This window comes from Dromiciops gliroides, chromosome 5 (genome assembly GCF_019393635.1).
Source record: "Dromiciops gliroides isolate mDroGli1 chromosome 5, mDroGli1.pri, whole genome shotgun sequence".
Classification (NCBI taxonomy): domain Eukaryota; kingdom Metazoa; phylum Chordata; class Mammalia; order Microbiotheria; family Microbiotheriidae; genus Dromiciops; species Dromiciops gliroides.
The window spans coordinates 244166517-244181620 of record NC_057865.1 but is presented as its reverse complement, the minus strand read 5'-3'; the positions used below and the strand labels follow the sequence as shown (position 1 = coordinate 244181620).

Sequence of the window (15104 nt, the reverse complement as noted above, 5' to 3'; positions counted from 1 at the left end):
GCCCAGGTGTCATTAAAAAGCCCCTGCCTACCAGAATTCAGGCTAATATTCAATGGTTCTGAATTTTTGAAACAAGCACCAATCACCTGCAATGGAAAAATAATTGGGACTGCATCCAAAAACTGTGATGTATATATGTATAGATATACATAGACATATATGTATATACACACACATATAAACACTAGTTACACAATTACTGAAGACCTAGTATCACAGCAATAATAGCTAGCATTTTAAAATAATGAGGTTTGAAAATCACTTCACAAGGTTTCTCATTTTATTCTGAAATTGGATGAGCATGAAAATTTGATGGAGTTGATAGAAGTCTGTCTGACTGAAAAAAGTTCTCTTCTAGCAGAAAATTTTATTTGCTTTTGTATTACTTTCTTATTTGGCCTCTTTCACAGGACCGACAGTTCTACAGACGGATGCCTGCGGACATCAGTTCTAAATCCTTTATTTTACAGATGAGGAAACCAGGGGCCAGGGTGGGAGGAGAGAGCTATATACTTTCACCTCCACTTTCATACCAATGTTTACACTGTAATTCAATGAAGTGCACGTAAAGCATATACAGTAATTCCAGAACACATTAAAAAACAGTTACGGCGCTAAGTTTCTTAATTTTAGAGTGCAACTTGATTCAGTTTCTATCAGTTGGCTGACTTCACAGAGAACAGGCAGCAAGAGCTAAAGGCCAGGCAAGGGCAACAAATGAAACTACCTACAACCTACCCACCCGGTGGTTTCCAAAACCTTCCAGAGTAAAGTTCAGCTAATCGGAATATAATTCAAAGACGGCCGGAACAAAATGGAACTTGCCTAAATACTTAGTCATCACCGGCCTATGAAGTTAGATGTCACTTTCATACAGCCCAAGTTCCTGATTTCAGAAGCCCAAACCACCCCACTTGTCTTGACACTCGCTCCCCAAGTTCTGTCGATACTTAGCTGATTCCCTGGGATTTCTCCTTAGAACGAGAGCTCACTGAGGGCAGGTGCGGGCTTTGGCTTCTCTGTAGCTCCATCGTGCCCGGCACACAGCAGGTGCTTAAAAATGCTCTATCTGCCACGTACGTGAGGTTAACAAATGCTTTGCAATAGCGGCTTTATTTCATAGCAATCGCTTAAGAAAGGTTTCGTCTATCTGGCCTTTTCTCTATGCCACACGGTAAAGCCAACCCCCAAGACTTTATCTAGCCAGCACACAGTAGATGCTTAGTGGCTACTTCATCCATCGGGCACATACATAGTGAGCCTTTCTCTCTATACCACAAGGTAAGCCCCTAAGGCTTTACCTACCTAGCCGGCACACAGTAAGCGCTTAATGAATGCTTTACCTAGCAGGCACCTGGCAAGCGCTGCATCCCAAGCGTCCCCAAAGTCTCGGTGCAGCCCGAATAGGCTTTGGGGTCACCCTACAAACGCTTGCGGATTACGGACCCACAGGAGGCTGGAGGAAGGGACGCGCCGCCGCCAAGGGGGCCCCCCGCATGACAAGCGCGCTCCGAGGCGGCCCCAGCGTCAGGCCGGCGAGGCCGGGAAGGGGCTGTCCCCGGCGCCCAAGGTGACAGGGCGCGGCCCCCGCCCCGCCTCCCGGGGCCCCGGGGCGCACCTGCAGGGTGGTGATGTGCTTGTCGTTGAACTTGTTCTCGCAGTAGCGCAGCACCAGCGACGTCTTCCCCACGCAGCCCTCGCCCAGCAGCACCACCTTGAACGAGTAGGCTCGGCCGCCGCTCGCCCCGGCCGCGCCGCCGCCGCCTCCGGCCGCCGCCGCCGCCATCCTGCCCGCCCGCCGCTTCCCCTCCGAGCCGAGCCGAGCCGAGCTCCCAGCGCAGCGTAGCGCAGCCCGGCGGCGTCTTCACATCCGAGGCCCGGCCCCCCCCGCCGCTGCCGCCGCCGCCCGTGGGCTCAGGCCCGGCCCCACCGCCGACAACGACAATGACAGCGAAGACGCCGGTCCCCCGGCCCCCACCGGGCGGGCAGGACCTCGAGCGCCGAGCCGAGATCCAAGCAGGGACCGCGCTCCACGTCAGGGGCCTGGGGGAAGAGCGCTCCCACTCCGAGTGCCTCTAATGGCGTCTTCTTCCTCCTACGTCACGCGCAGCGCTCACGTGACGGGGCGGGGTTACGTGAGCGAGCCCGGAAGCGCCTCGCCACCGCCCGCTAGGGGACCGGCCGAGACTCCATGGCGCCCGCCTACCCTGGCGCCTGCTTAACGCCGGGACCACGCCCAAGCTCTAGCCTCCGGCCCTTTGCTCTAGCTGTCCCCCACGCCTGGAATGCACTCCATTCTCAAATGCATTTTGTTTACTTAGATATAAATATAAATATATACATACTTACATTTACATATACTTATAACATTTACACAATAAAGGGTAATGAATCTCATAGCAAACTCCCTAGTTTTATGCAGGAAATCTCAGTAAATTAGCATTCATTCAGAGCCTATTATTTAGCTGGCTCAGCACCGAGCGCTGGCTTACAAAGAAGGGCTAAACAGTCCTGCCCTCAAGAAACGCCACTCTAAGGGAGGAGACAAGGGACAAAAAATCACTTACGACAAGCCGCGTGGTCTGTTCTAGGTCTTAGGGAAGACCGGGAAAGGCTGTTAGAAAAGGTGCGATTTAAGCTGAGACGGAGCTAGGAGCTGGGAGAGGAAAGTTGTTTTTCCTCCCCTTCCTTTTTTCTGATTTCCCCCCCCAAAATTAATTTTATTATTTTTTCCCAATTAACAAGTATTTGCTCTCTCTTCTTTGTCCCTCTCACATTGAACTATAAAAAGAAAAAGGGTCAGGGAAGATCTCATAAACATACATAGGCCAACAAAACACATTCCTACACTTGGAATATATGTCTCATTCTCCATTTAAAATCCATCACCTAACCCGTCTTATTCCTTTTTTTTTTTTTTTAGTGAGGCAATTGGGGTTAAGTGACTTGCCCAGGGTCACACAGCTAAGTAAGTGTCAAGTGCCTGAGGCCGGATTTGAACTCAGGTACTCCTGAATCCAGGGCCGGTGCTTTAACCACTGCGCCATCTAGCTGCCCCTTATTCTTTATTTAAAAGTCAATTAATACTGTAGCAATAGATGAATGGCAGCTTTGGTGTTGGGAAATCCTGCTTTGTCCTTTGTCATTATGAAAATTAATAAAATAATCAATATAACAAAACTAAAGACTTTAATCAGGGCAGAGGAGTTGCAGTTCATCGTACTGTTCCCAAAGGGCACAGGGGACAGAGTTTGTTTGTCTTTTTTTTTTTTTTTGCAGGGCAATGAGGGTTAAGTGACTTGCCTAGGGTTACTGCAGCTAGTAAGTGTCAAGTGTCTGAGACTGGATTTGAACTCAGGTCCTCCTGAATTCAAGGCCAGTGCATTATTCACTGTGCCACCTAGCTTCCCCAGGGTTTATTTGAGGTACCAAAACAGTGAGAATGAAGAGGCTGCTCTTGGGAAGAGTAATTTTCTCACAGTATCACTAGGTAAATTGTTTTACTTAAAACTTGGGAATCTCTAGAGGGGAGAGTTTGAGAGATCTACAAAATAATCAGAGCTTGGGAATTGACCAAGTCTGGTCAACCCTAGTCAATTCATTGGCCTGAGAATGGAGACCAGGGCAGCTTCAGTAGTTGGTCACTTTGAATTGATGAGAGTTCCAAAGTCTTTCAAAGTTATTTTTCTTTATAATGTAGTTGTTATCATGTAAGTTGTTCTGGTTCTGCTCACTTCACTCTGCATCATTTCAAAGAAACCTTCCCAGTTTGCTCTGAAACTGTCCATTTCCTCATTTCTTATGAAGCAATAATATTTCAGTACATTCAAATATTATAATTAACCATTTCTCCAATAGGTAGGCACCCCTGAGAGCTGTTTTTGTTTCTTGTGTACTCTTTATAGTCTATCAGGGACCCTTTACTGATTAATCAATGAGAGGATATTTACACCTTTTTTATAGAATGTGGAACATAGTTTTGCTACTTGAAATAAGTGTAGGCATCGAATTGTTGTCTCTAGTTTTATGACATGTTCTTGGTTGAAAGTGTCATTTGTGGGGGCAGCTAGGTGGCACAGTGGATAGAGCACCGGCCCTGGAGTCAGGAGTACCTGAGTTCAAATCAGGCCTCAGACACTTAACACTTACTAGCTGTGTGACCCTGGGCAAGTCACTTAACCCCAATTCCCTCACTTAAAAAAAAGAAAAAAAAAAGAAAGTGTCATTTGTTTTATACTAAATCCTTGTCCAGGAGTCCAAAACCCAGAAATCCATATTTCTATAGAAAAATAGAATCTACTCTATGAAGCTCTATATAAGCACAGGGCTGTCAGGAATGTAGTGCAACAAAAAGCTGCTACATTTTAGAATCCTTAGTTTCCTTTTAAATTTAGATTAAATGCCTCCCCCTACTACCTAAGGCCTTTCCCAATTCCTCTCCAGCTGCTAACACCTATTTCCATCCTCTTCTCCCAAAAATGATGTCTTCATTTGGAGAGAGATAGCTAATACAGGGGCAAATAGGTGACAGTGGATACAGGGCCTGGAGTCAGAGAACAAATCTGGCCTCAGAAACTGCCTAGCTGTGTGACCCTGGGCAAGTCACTTAACCCTGTTTGCCTCAGTTTCCTCATCTGTAAAATGACCTGGAGAGAGAAATTGTTGTAAGAATTTAGTGGGATCCCAAGAAACCTAAAGATTCCAAGCCCCAAGGAATCCTTAAACTTTCCCAAGGGAAAAACAGCACTGCCTCCCACCCCAGGAATAAGGTGTGGATGAACATGACCCTGGTACACTCATAAGCAATACCAAGGTCTGCAAGATGATATGCAAAAAAAAAAAAAAGAAAAGAAAAGATGATATACAACATATGGATGGGTGTTGCATGTCTTACTGATGCCCCATTATTCAAAAATCCCCTCCCTGTTGTTTTCATTCCCCTCCAAATTGCTTTATAATTCCCTCCCCTTTCTTTCTTTTATAAACATACAAAAGACCAGGTCTTCTCTTACTCAAGTGGGGCAGTCTCCATAGTGATTCTGTCTCCTGGTCATATAATCCTCTCTCCTAATAATCTCTTTATTTTACAAGATTTACAATGAGCCTCCAATTCTTTGAGTGAGCTAGCCCACCAATCCAAGTCACAAGTCCCCCCAACATTTTGATGCTGAAAACTGGGAAAAGTCATGTAAAAAGGGGGCTGCTTATTTGGCTCTTGGATTCCCTGGTGGGGTATGCACTGTGCTTTCTCCTCTGTCAGGAGCTTCAGTCATGTAGGACAGGTTCCCACAGTCTGAGGTTGGATTAGCCAGGCTACATCTGGATTCATTTCTCTACAGTTGGGAGATGTCCTGAGTTTAGGAACACTGGGGTTTTTGTAGGTACCCATTTGGATACAAGTCTCAATGCAGTCTAGCCAAACCCACCATGATAAGGGACAAGGAAAGATCATTTTGTATGACTCACCCACCTTGGTTGCATCTTTTAAAAAAGTGGAAAAGAATGGACTTAGGTGAAAAGAAACAAATGACTTTCTATTGTAACACCAAATGGCCATTATTTGCAGGAAAGAGGAGAATTAGGGTAGACAGGCCTCCTGATCAGTCCCTACTACATCCTGGAGTGGGCTAGACAGGAATAAATAACCTTCATTGTCTCACCGTTGTTGGTTTGTTTTTGTGTCTTCTGTGTGTCTTGTGTGCATTTATGTGTCTGTTAAACGTTGTAATTGTGTGTGTGAGATCTATGGAAGTTTTTGGTTGAAACTCATAAAGCTGATTCTAAGCCCCTTCACCTTCCCGAGTTGTGGCTGGGCTGGAAATGTGGCTAGGGAAGACAGACTCTGACTGTAGGATATCTTTTTTTTTTTTAATTAAATTAAATTAAATTTTTTTTCTTGGTGAGGCAATTGGGGTTGAGTGACTTGCCCAGGGTCACACAGCTAGTAAGTGTTAAGTGTCTGAGGCCTGATTTGAATTCAGGTATTCCTGACTCCAGGGCCAGTGCACTGCGCCACCTAGCTGCCCCTAAAGTAACTTTTAAATTTGTGTGTGTGTGAAAATTAGAAACATGAAACTCCTACCCATTTTTGTTAAAGGCTGTTACTTATAAAATTTCTAAACAAGGAATGATGTTACTGAGAATTTATAAGTTTTCTTATTATATAGAAGTAATTTCTGATTGATCTTTACACCAGGATAAGTTTAAACTCAAGAAGAAGAAAAGGGGAAAAACAAAACAAAACAAAACAAGTGAAAGATGTCTGTGAAACCCCTTACGTGTGTGTCTCCTGGTAAATTTTTTTTGCTCATTGCAATTCCATGAGAGTAGAAATTTGCTACTTAAGATAAAATATTTGGGGACTGTAATTGATATTGTTTTGAGTTTTGAATTCAGGTATAGTTGTCTAATGAATCATTAAATCAGTAATCTACCACTGGAGAGAATGCCACATGTTACTCAGAGGGTATGTGCTATATTTGGGAAAAAGGTGAGAGAAGGATCTTGGTCTCACCTAAGGTAGGATCCTTCTAGCTCAGTTTCCCCATTGTATTCCTGCTAAACAGGAAATGTTTGTCACCTGACTGTTCCTGAGTCTGGCTATGAGAGAATTATTACTGCATGACTGGTTGTCTCTTGTTACTCTTACCTGCAATCAAACAGAGCTAAGAATGTTTTATCCTGGCTGTTATAATCATGTCCCTGCTTTTCCTTTTATAGCAGATTTCTATAATGAGAGCAAGTAGTCAGTAGAAGATGAGCACAATGCAAGTATGTGAGATCTTACTGTTTCCAGTCTAAATGTGTGATCACTTGGTATGCCAAACAACTAGGTACATTAATACTCAGGTTTGCCATCTGCCTGCTAATGCTTACATGTCATGATAAAGCTAAAATAACTAGGAATCTTCCTTTTTGGTTTAGAAGAAACTGAAATTCCTCCCCATTGCAAACACATTTTGATGAGAGTGGGGATGGTAACTAGGACGATTTATTTAGGTTAAAGACAGTTATGCATTTCATGTTTTTCATTTGGAAAGAAGGAGGACTATTGACCTTAAAGAATTCTCCTGTGAATCATGGAAAGGAGATTCTGGGCCTACTTGAGGCCATAAACCTGCCCAGTCAGGTCTCTGTTATGCACTGCTGAGGGAACTAAGCTATCAACTCCTCCATAGCACAAGGGAATCACAGGGCAGACCTTGCTGCTAAATTGGCTGCCAGGTCCATTCACCTGTCCACCCTGGCCCTGGCCCCCTTGCACCCTACTGTGTCTCAAGGTGTCTCCCCTTCCTATACCAAGGAGGGGACTAAACAGGCTAAAAATCAAGGTTTTATTCCCAAGGATACAGGATGGTGGTGCTCTCCTTCTGCTTTTCTGCTTCCCCCCCACCAATATAACATGGAAATTTGCAGTGGGCCTCCACAATTCCACTCACCTGGGTAGAGAAGCTCTAAGGACTTTAGTAAAGTATCTCCTTCCAGGCAAGGGCATCTCTAAGACTGCCCTAGACGTCTGCAATTTCTGTGCCCTCTGCGCCCAAACCAATACCACCAAAGCCCTCAAACCCTGAATTAGAATGGCTCCTCAAGCTAATCTAGGACTAAGTCCCTTTAAACTCCTTTATGGGAGACCTTTTGTCTCCTAAACCCAGAAACACATTCCCTTACTTGTTTTTTCTAAACAAATTGGGTCCATTCACCAAGCCCTCAGAGATTATGCCAATCAAACCCTTGCTAAACGTTTACAGGAGGACTGGCAGGAACCTCAACCCCCAGCCCAGCCAGGGGACCTGGTGTCTCTGAAAACCTGGAAAACAGGGGGGGTAAAACCAAATAGTGCCTCAATGGGAGGGCCCCCATCTTGTCATCCTCGCTATCAAGTTTCTCACACAGAATCAAAAAGTGGGGGGGAAAGGACGTAAATTCCTTTAATATAAATGGAGGATCTCAAGTTTCTCTTCTACTGACAGACACCCTGAAATGAATATTCATTCTCTCTTCTGTGAGAAAATAATTATTTATAATGAATTTCTTAGGGCCCCACAGATCCCTTCTCTCTCTCCCCTCCCCCTGAAAGTCCAGGAACTCCAGCTAATCTTGTTTGGGGCAAGCCTAAGGGAACAAAAGAAATGGAGATAGAGTCCCCTTTGCCCTCTGGGAGTCTTTTGCACACTTTCCCCTTATAGAGCTCATATTTGAACCACCCTCAGGTCACATCAACCAATGGAATTGAATGATGCTAACCAATTAGCTTTGAACAGTGTATAATGACCTGCCTCTATCATTCCAGAGAGTCGACATCTTGTTTTTGGCTCTGAATGCAGTTGTTTTTTGCACACTCTTCCTCTTAGGCCTTGAGACCACCTGACAAAATGGGTCTGGGGCTTTTCTCCTGACTGTGCTAACTGCCACACAGTCAGTTCTTTACTGGTTTATATGATATTAATGAATAATAAATAATTACTACCATAATGGGTACAATAGCCATCAATAGAGGGGCAGCTAGGTGGCAAAGTGGATAGTGCACTGGCCCTGGAGTCAGGAGTACCTGAGTTCAAATCCGACCTTAGACACTTAACATTTACTAGCTGTGTGACCCTGGGCAAGTCACTTAACCCCAATTGCCTCACTAAAAAAATTAAAATAAAAAATAATAAATAAAAAAAAATAGCCATTAATGTATAAATAGCAACAATTTTTAAAAACACTGTTTAGCACAATAATTAAAAAAAATACTTCTTTATACCCTCCTGACTTTTACTTTTGACCCTTCTTGCTCCTATTGTTCCTATACTGCCTCAAGGACTGAAGCATCTCACCCATGACCACTCCCCTCACCATCCTCTGAGCTCTCCCATACCTTTTTGTTTGTTTTTGTGGGGCAATGAGGGTTAGGTGACTTGCCCAGGGTCACACAGCTAGTAAGAGTTAAGTGTCTGAGGCTGGATTTGAAATCAGGTCCTCCTGAATCCAGGGCCAGTGCTTTATCCACTGTACCACCTAGTTGCCCCTCCCATACCTTTTTCTTCCTTCCTTCCTTCCTTCCTTCCTTCCTTCCTTCCTTCCTTCCTTCCTTCCTTCCTTCCTTCCTTCCTTCCTTCCTTCCTTCCTTCCTTCCTTTCTTTCTCTTCTTCTTCTTTCTCTTCTTCTTCTTTTTTGAGGCAATTGGGGTTAAGTGACTTGCCCAGGGTCACACAGCTAGTAAGTGTCACGCTGGATTTGACTCCCATACCTTTTTTAAGCTTTTTGTGTGCGTGTGACTCCCATACCTTTTGAATTATGCACTCTCTGCTACCTGGATTGGAAATGCCCTGATTCAGTCAGGAGAAACAGTAGCTATGGCAGGCCCTCTGGATTGCTGGATAGGTGAGAGACAACTCTTGGGCCCTAGTTTATGGCCTTAATGCCTCCAGGCCACATCCCATCCCTGTAGTTGCAAGGAAACACCCTATCACAACCAGGCCTCAGACCTGGTATGCTTGTCTTCTGCGATAATTCTTCTGAATGTGGGGCTAATGTCACTGGATTGTTAAAGTCAGTCAAGCTATCTATCTGCCCTCCTCCAGGATATAGGTTTGTTTGTGGTCATTATATGACACCCCTGGCATCTCAGGCAGAGACACCATTCTTTGCACCTGGATGGGCTCCTGAGGAAGCTTTTGTGTCTGTGGTCCTAACCACATCCTGCCTCAGCCCCAACATCAATTATTGTCAGTACACCTTGGGTTTTATAGATCCTCATGTGTCCCTGTATCAGAACCCTCTGAGTCTTCTGCCTCTTGAGGAAAGGCATAGGGCGAAAAAAGGGGGTCCTGTGGTGGATCCCTTAGTGGGGTACCTAGAACAGGAGGCAGTAGTGACTAACCTGACCTTAGCAATTGAAAAGACTTCTGCAACGATTGGAATGATGCCACCTGCTGGACAGTTACTGTAGGAAGGCTCCACCATGAGGAGAAGGCATCTGAGGGCAAGCATTGTGGTCAAGTTCCTTGGCATCAGGAAGTGGTTTGCTGATGGGTACTGTGTATCAAAGCTACCAGCCAATCAACTTGAGGAGCCTCCCATTTCTGGGAGGAGGACACGAAGTAGGAAGCTGATGTTGGCTGAGGGCTTCTTCCTCTTTGGGTTTGAGACATTGGCTTGGTGGCAGGACTTCATGTGGGAGGTTAGGAAGGCTAGGATTTCCAAGCTATAAGAAATCGGTTCTCAATCTTTCTCTCTCTTTACTATCTTTTAATAAACCCTTAAAAGCCTAAACTCTTGGTGAATTTATCAGTGATTTTAGCCAGTTTCCCCCCAAAACTGGGAAGGGGGGACAGATTAGAACCCACATTTAGATTTTTAAACAACACACTTCTAAGGAAACCACTTCTTTGGGCCTTGAGGACCTCCAAGAGTCCCTAGATTCTTTGGCCAGTGTAGTAATGGACAATAGGATAGCCTTCTTTGTTAACCTTGTATTTGTAATACTGTAATATTGTCACTTCCCTAGTCGATTCTAGGATTAAAGCTTTCACTGAAGCCACAGAGACACCCCTGTGACCCTTGGACTGTTCCCATAAGACCTTCCACTCCGGGGCGGCTAGGTGGCGCAGTGAATAGAGCACCGGCCCTGGAGTCAGGAGTACCTGAGTTCAAATCCGGCCTCAGACACTTAACACTTACTAGCTGTGTGACCCTGGGCAAGTCACTTAACCCCAACTGCCTCACTAAAAAAAAAAAAAAAAAGACCTTCCACTCCCTCTTTCCTTAATCCTTAGGGACATCTCCATGCCCCATTTTTCAGCCTTGAAGAAGCTACAGAAGATGGACCTTTGCCCCCTTCTCCCGAGAAATAAGAGTGGGGAGAATGTTGTAGGAATGTAACAGGACCCCAAGAAACCTAAAGATTCCAAACCCCAAGGAATCCTTAAACTTTCCCAAGGGAAAAACAGCTCTGCCTCCTACCTCAGGAATAAGGTGTGGGTGAGCATGACTGTGGTACACTGATAAGCAATACCAAGGTCTGCAAGATGATATGCAGCATATGGATGGGTGTTGCATATCTTATTGGTGCCCCATTATTCAAAAATCCCTTCCCTGTTGTTTGTATTCCCCTCCAAATTGCTTTGTAATTCCTTTCCCCTTTCTTTGCTTTGTAAACATACAAAAGACCAGGTATTCTCTTATTCAAGTGGGACAGTCTCCATAATGATTCTGTCTCCTGGCCATATATTCCTCTCTCCTAATAAATCTCTTTTTATTTTACAAGATTTGTGATGAGCCTCCAATTCTTTGGGTAAACTAGCCCACCAATCCAAGTCACAAGTCCCCTGAACAAAATGGCAAACCACTCCAGTATCTTGGTCAAGAAAATCCCAAATCCCAAATGGGGTTTTGAAGAGTCAGACATGACTCAAAGATGACTGAACAACAACAAAAAGTTAATACAATGGATAAAACATTGGCCTTGGAGTCAAGACAAGCATTCAGATACTGCTGCAAACACTTTCTAGCTATGGGACTCTGGATAAATCACATAACCCTTCTCAGCCCCAGTTTCTTCATCTGCAAAATGGAGCTAATAATAGCAGTTAGATCTGTGCTCTATAGGAAGCAAGCTAAACAATGAGTCCCCTCCCCAGAGAGTCTGCAGAGACTAAGGTAGTGCCTAATAGGGGGAGGATTATATCTTTCACACGTGGGGAGAGTACTTTGTATATCTGTGATTATCTCTTTTGAAGTAAACATTTCTGTGTAAAATGCCCTGTGTTACATATCCATAGACAACCTGGGAGTTGTGAAGAACAAATGAGATGATGTTTGTAAAGCCTTTTACAAACCTTAAAATACAATGCTATAATTAGAGAAAAGGACCTGAATTGTCATTTCATTGAAAGGGGAAACTCCCAGTTGCGGAAATTCCCTCTACCCACATAGCTCAGCCTCACCTTCTCAGCAATTTAGATTCTCAGAGAGTCGCCAAAGGCACTGGAAGTCCAATGGTGGCAGGGAATGATATGACCAATTTGTCCAAGTCAGAATTTGAAACTGGGTCTTCCTGGCTCTGAGACCATCTACCTAGACCACCATACCAAAGCTCCTTCTCTTTAAATTTTATTATTATTATAATTTTTTGGCATATACTAGGTACTTTATTTTTAATCATAAAATTATTTTATTATTTCCTAGTTACATGTAGAGATAGTTTTCAACATTTGTTTCTATAAGATTTCTAGTTCCAAATTTTTCTCCCTCCCCACCTCTCCAAGACAGCAAGCAATCTGATATAGGTTATATATTTACAATCACATTAAATGTATTTCTGCATTAGTCATGCTGTGAAAGAAGAATCAGAACAAAAAGGAAAAACCTCAAAAAAAAAAAATAGAAACAGTATGGTTCAATCTGCATCTAGATTCCACAGTTCTTTTTTCTGGATTTGGAGAGCATTTTCCATCATGAGTCCTTTGGAATTATATTGGACTATTGTATTGCTGAGAAGTCAAGTCTATCACAGTTGATTATCACATAATGTTGTTGATATTGTTTACAATGTCCTCCTGGTTCTGCTCATCTCACTCACCATCACTCCATGTAAGTTCTTTCAGGTTTCTCTGAAATATGCCTGCTCATCGTTTCTTATAGCACAATTGTATTCCGTTACATTCATATACTATAACTTGTTCGGCCATTCCCCAGTTGATGGGCATCCCCTCAATTTCCAATTCCTTGCCACCACAAAAAGAGCAGCTATAAATTTTTTTGTACATTCGGGTCCTTTTCCCTTTTTTATGATCTCTTTGGGATAAAGACCTAATAGTGGTATTGCTGGGTCAAAGGGAATGCACAGTCCCATAGCCCTTTGGGCATAGTTCCAAATTGCTCTCCAGAATGGTTGGATCAGTTCACAGCTCCACCAACAATGCATTAGTGTTCCAATTTTCCCACAGCTCCTCCAACATTTATTATTTCCCTTTTTTGTCATATTAGTTTAGTAAACTATTCCATTCTCTCCTAATTTACCTATGGTATCATACTTTATATCTAAATCATGTATCCATTTTGACTTTATTTTAGTATAAGGTATAAGATTTTGGTCTATGCTTAGTTTCTGCCATACTATCTTCTAGTTTTCCCAGCAGTTTTTGTCGAATACTGAGTTCCTATCCCAGAAGCTGGAGTCTTTGGGTTTATCAAATAGTACATTACTATAGTCATTTACTGCTCTGTCTCCTGTGCCTAACCTATTCCATTGATCCACCACTCTATTTCTTAGCCAGTACCAAATAGTTTTGATGACTGCCACTTTATAGTAAAACTTCGGATTTGGTACAGCTAGCCCACCTTCCTGTGCATTTTTTTCATTAGTTCCCTTGATATTCTTGACCTTTTGTTCTTCCATATGAATTTTGTTATTATTCTTTCTAGCTCTATAAAAATAATTCTTAGGTAGTCTGATCGGCATGGCACTGAATAAGTAAATTAATTTAGGTAGAATTGTCATTTTTATTATATTAGCTCGGTCTATCCATGAGCAATTGATATTTTCCCAATTATTTAGATCTGATTTTATTTGTGTGAAAAGTGTTTTGTAATTGTGTTCATGGAGTTCCTGAGTTTGTCTTAGCAAGTAGACTCCCAAGTATTTTATATTGTCTACTGTGACTTTGTTTCAAGTAGTTTTTAGTTGATTCTTTAGGATTCTCTAAGTATACAATCATATCATCTGCAAAGAGTGATAGTTTTGTTTCCTCCTTGCCTATTCTAATTCCTTTAACTCCTTTTTCTTCTCTTATTGCTAAAACTAACATTGCTAGTACAGTATTAAATAATAGAGGTAATAATGGATTTCTCTGTTTTACTGCCTCTAACTTATCCCTGTTACATATAATATTTGCTGATGGTTTTAGGTAGATACTGCTTATTATTTTAAAGAAACTATCATTACTTTAAATGGAATTTCTCTTTCTATCTCTTGCTGAGGAGCTTTGTTCGTCATTATACTAGGTATTTTATAAATATTTATGGATGGATTGCTTCTCTGTAACCTTTGATTCTCTGGGCATGCTCGGTTCTAACCTGGAGATGCCCTTGAAGGGCCTTTTTGGGCCAGCCAGTTTGCCTAACATTGAGCCTGCTGCATCCATGCCCTACCATGGATTGGGGATAGCTTCCTTTGATCGGCAGCCTGAAGCTTTAGAATTGACAAGACTGTCATTTGCTCCTTTTGGGGGCTGTGGGTCATACCCTTTTCCTTGCCACATTTTCAGCTTTTTTTGTTTTCAGGATTCATTTGCTGCCACATGTGGCATGAATGTCAAGAACTGAATCAGTGAGAAGTGAAGGGTTATCCTTTCCTTGCTCTCCCTCCTTTACCTTCTCTAAAAAATGGACCTGGAGGTGCTTTTTGTTGTTGTTGTTTGTTTGTTTGTTTGTTTGTGAGGCAATTGGGGTTAAGTGACTTGCCCAGGGTAACACGGCTAGTAAGTGTTAAGTGTCTGAGGCCAGATTTGAACTCAGGTCCTTCTGACTCCAGGGCCAGTTCTCTATCTACTGCGTCACCTAGCTGCCTCTGGAGGTGTTTTTTCAGGTTTTGTGGTGTTTGTCCTCAGTTTTAGGTGCTGGAGGTAATCCTCACAGGAGCAGAGTACTATAGCCAGTCAACCCAGTATGGAAGCCCTGAGAAGCCAGAGTGTCTGGGATTCCAACCCAAGGAGGGTTTTGGACCTGGACCTGGAACTAGAATGTTCTCTATGGAAACCAAGCTAAGCTATCCACCTAATCTACACCCCCACCTTAGAGACAGTTGGTGCAGAGTAGGGGAAGGATTATGTTTTCCCCAAATTGGAAGAATAAGTTTATATATCTGGAGTTATGTCTTCTGAAGTCAATATTTCTGTGTAAAAGGTCCTGTGTTACATTAGAAAACTCCTGAATTCTTGCAGAATTCAGATTGCAGAATATTGTCAGTCCTTCTCAGAGTCTGCCCACCACTAGGCTGCTAACACAATCAGAACTCTGCTTGGGGTAGTGGATGGAAGACAACATAAACAGTAGATGACTATAGTTTAAGCCTGAATCTTACCACTTATTGGCCAGGAGATACTGGACAAGCAATT

At 43.1% G+C, this 15104-nt stretch overlaps 1 protein-coding gene across 1 annotated transcript in view; it reads right to left on the bottom strand.

Annotated features, from left to right (window-relative positions):
- The window catches only part of RAB21 (RAB21, member RAS oncogene family), a 38453-nt gene extending 36579 nt beyond the window's left edge, over positions 1–1874 (bottom strand). The window contains exon 1 of the mRNA XM_043965638.1: positions 1619–1874. Within this exon, the coding sequence (XP_043821573.1) occupies positions 1619–1786 (168 nt within the window). The 5' untranslated portion in view covers positions 1787–1874. The remainder of the gene's footprint in view (positions 1–1618) is intronic.
- Between the last annotated feature and the right edge of the window lie 13230 nt (positions 1875–15104).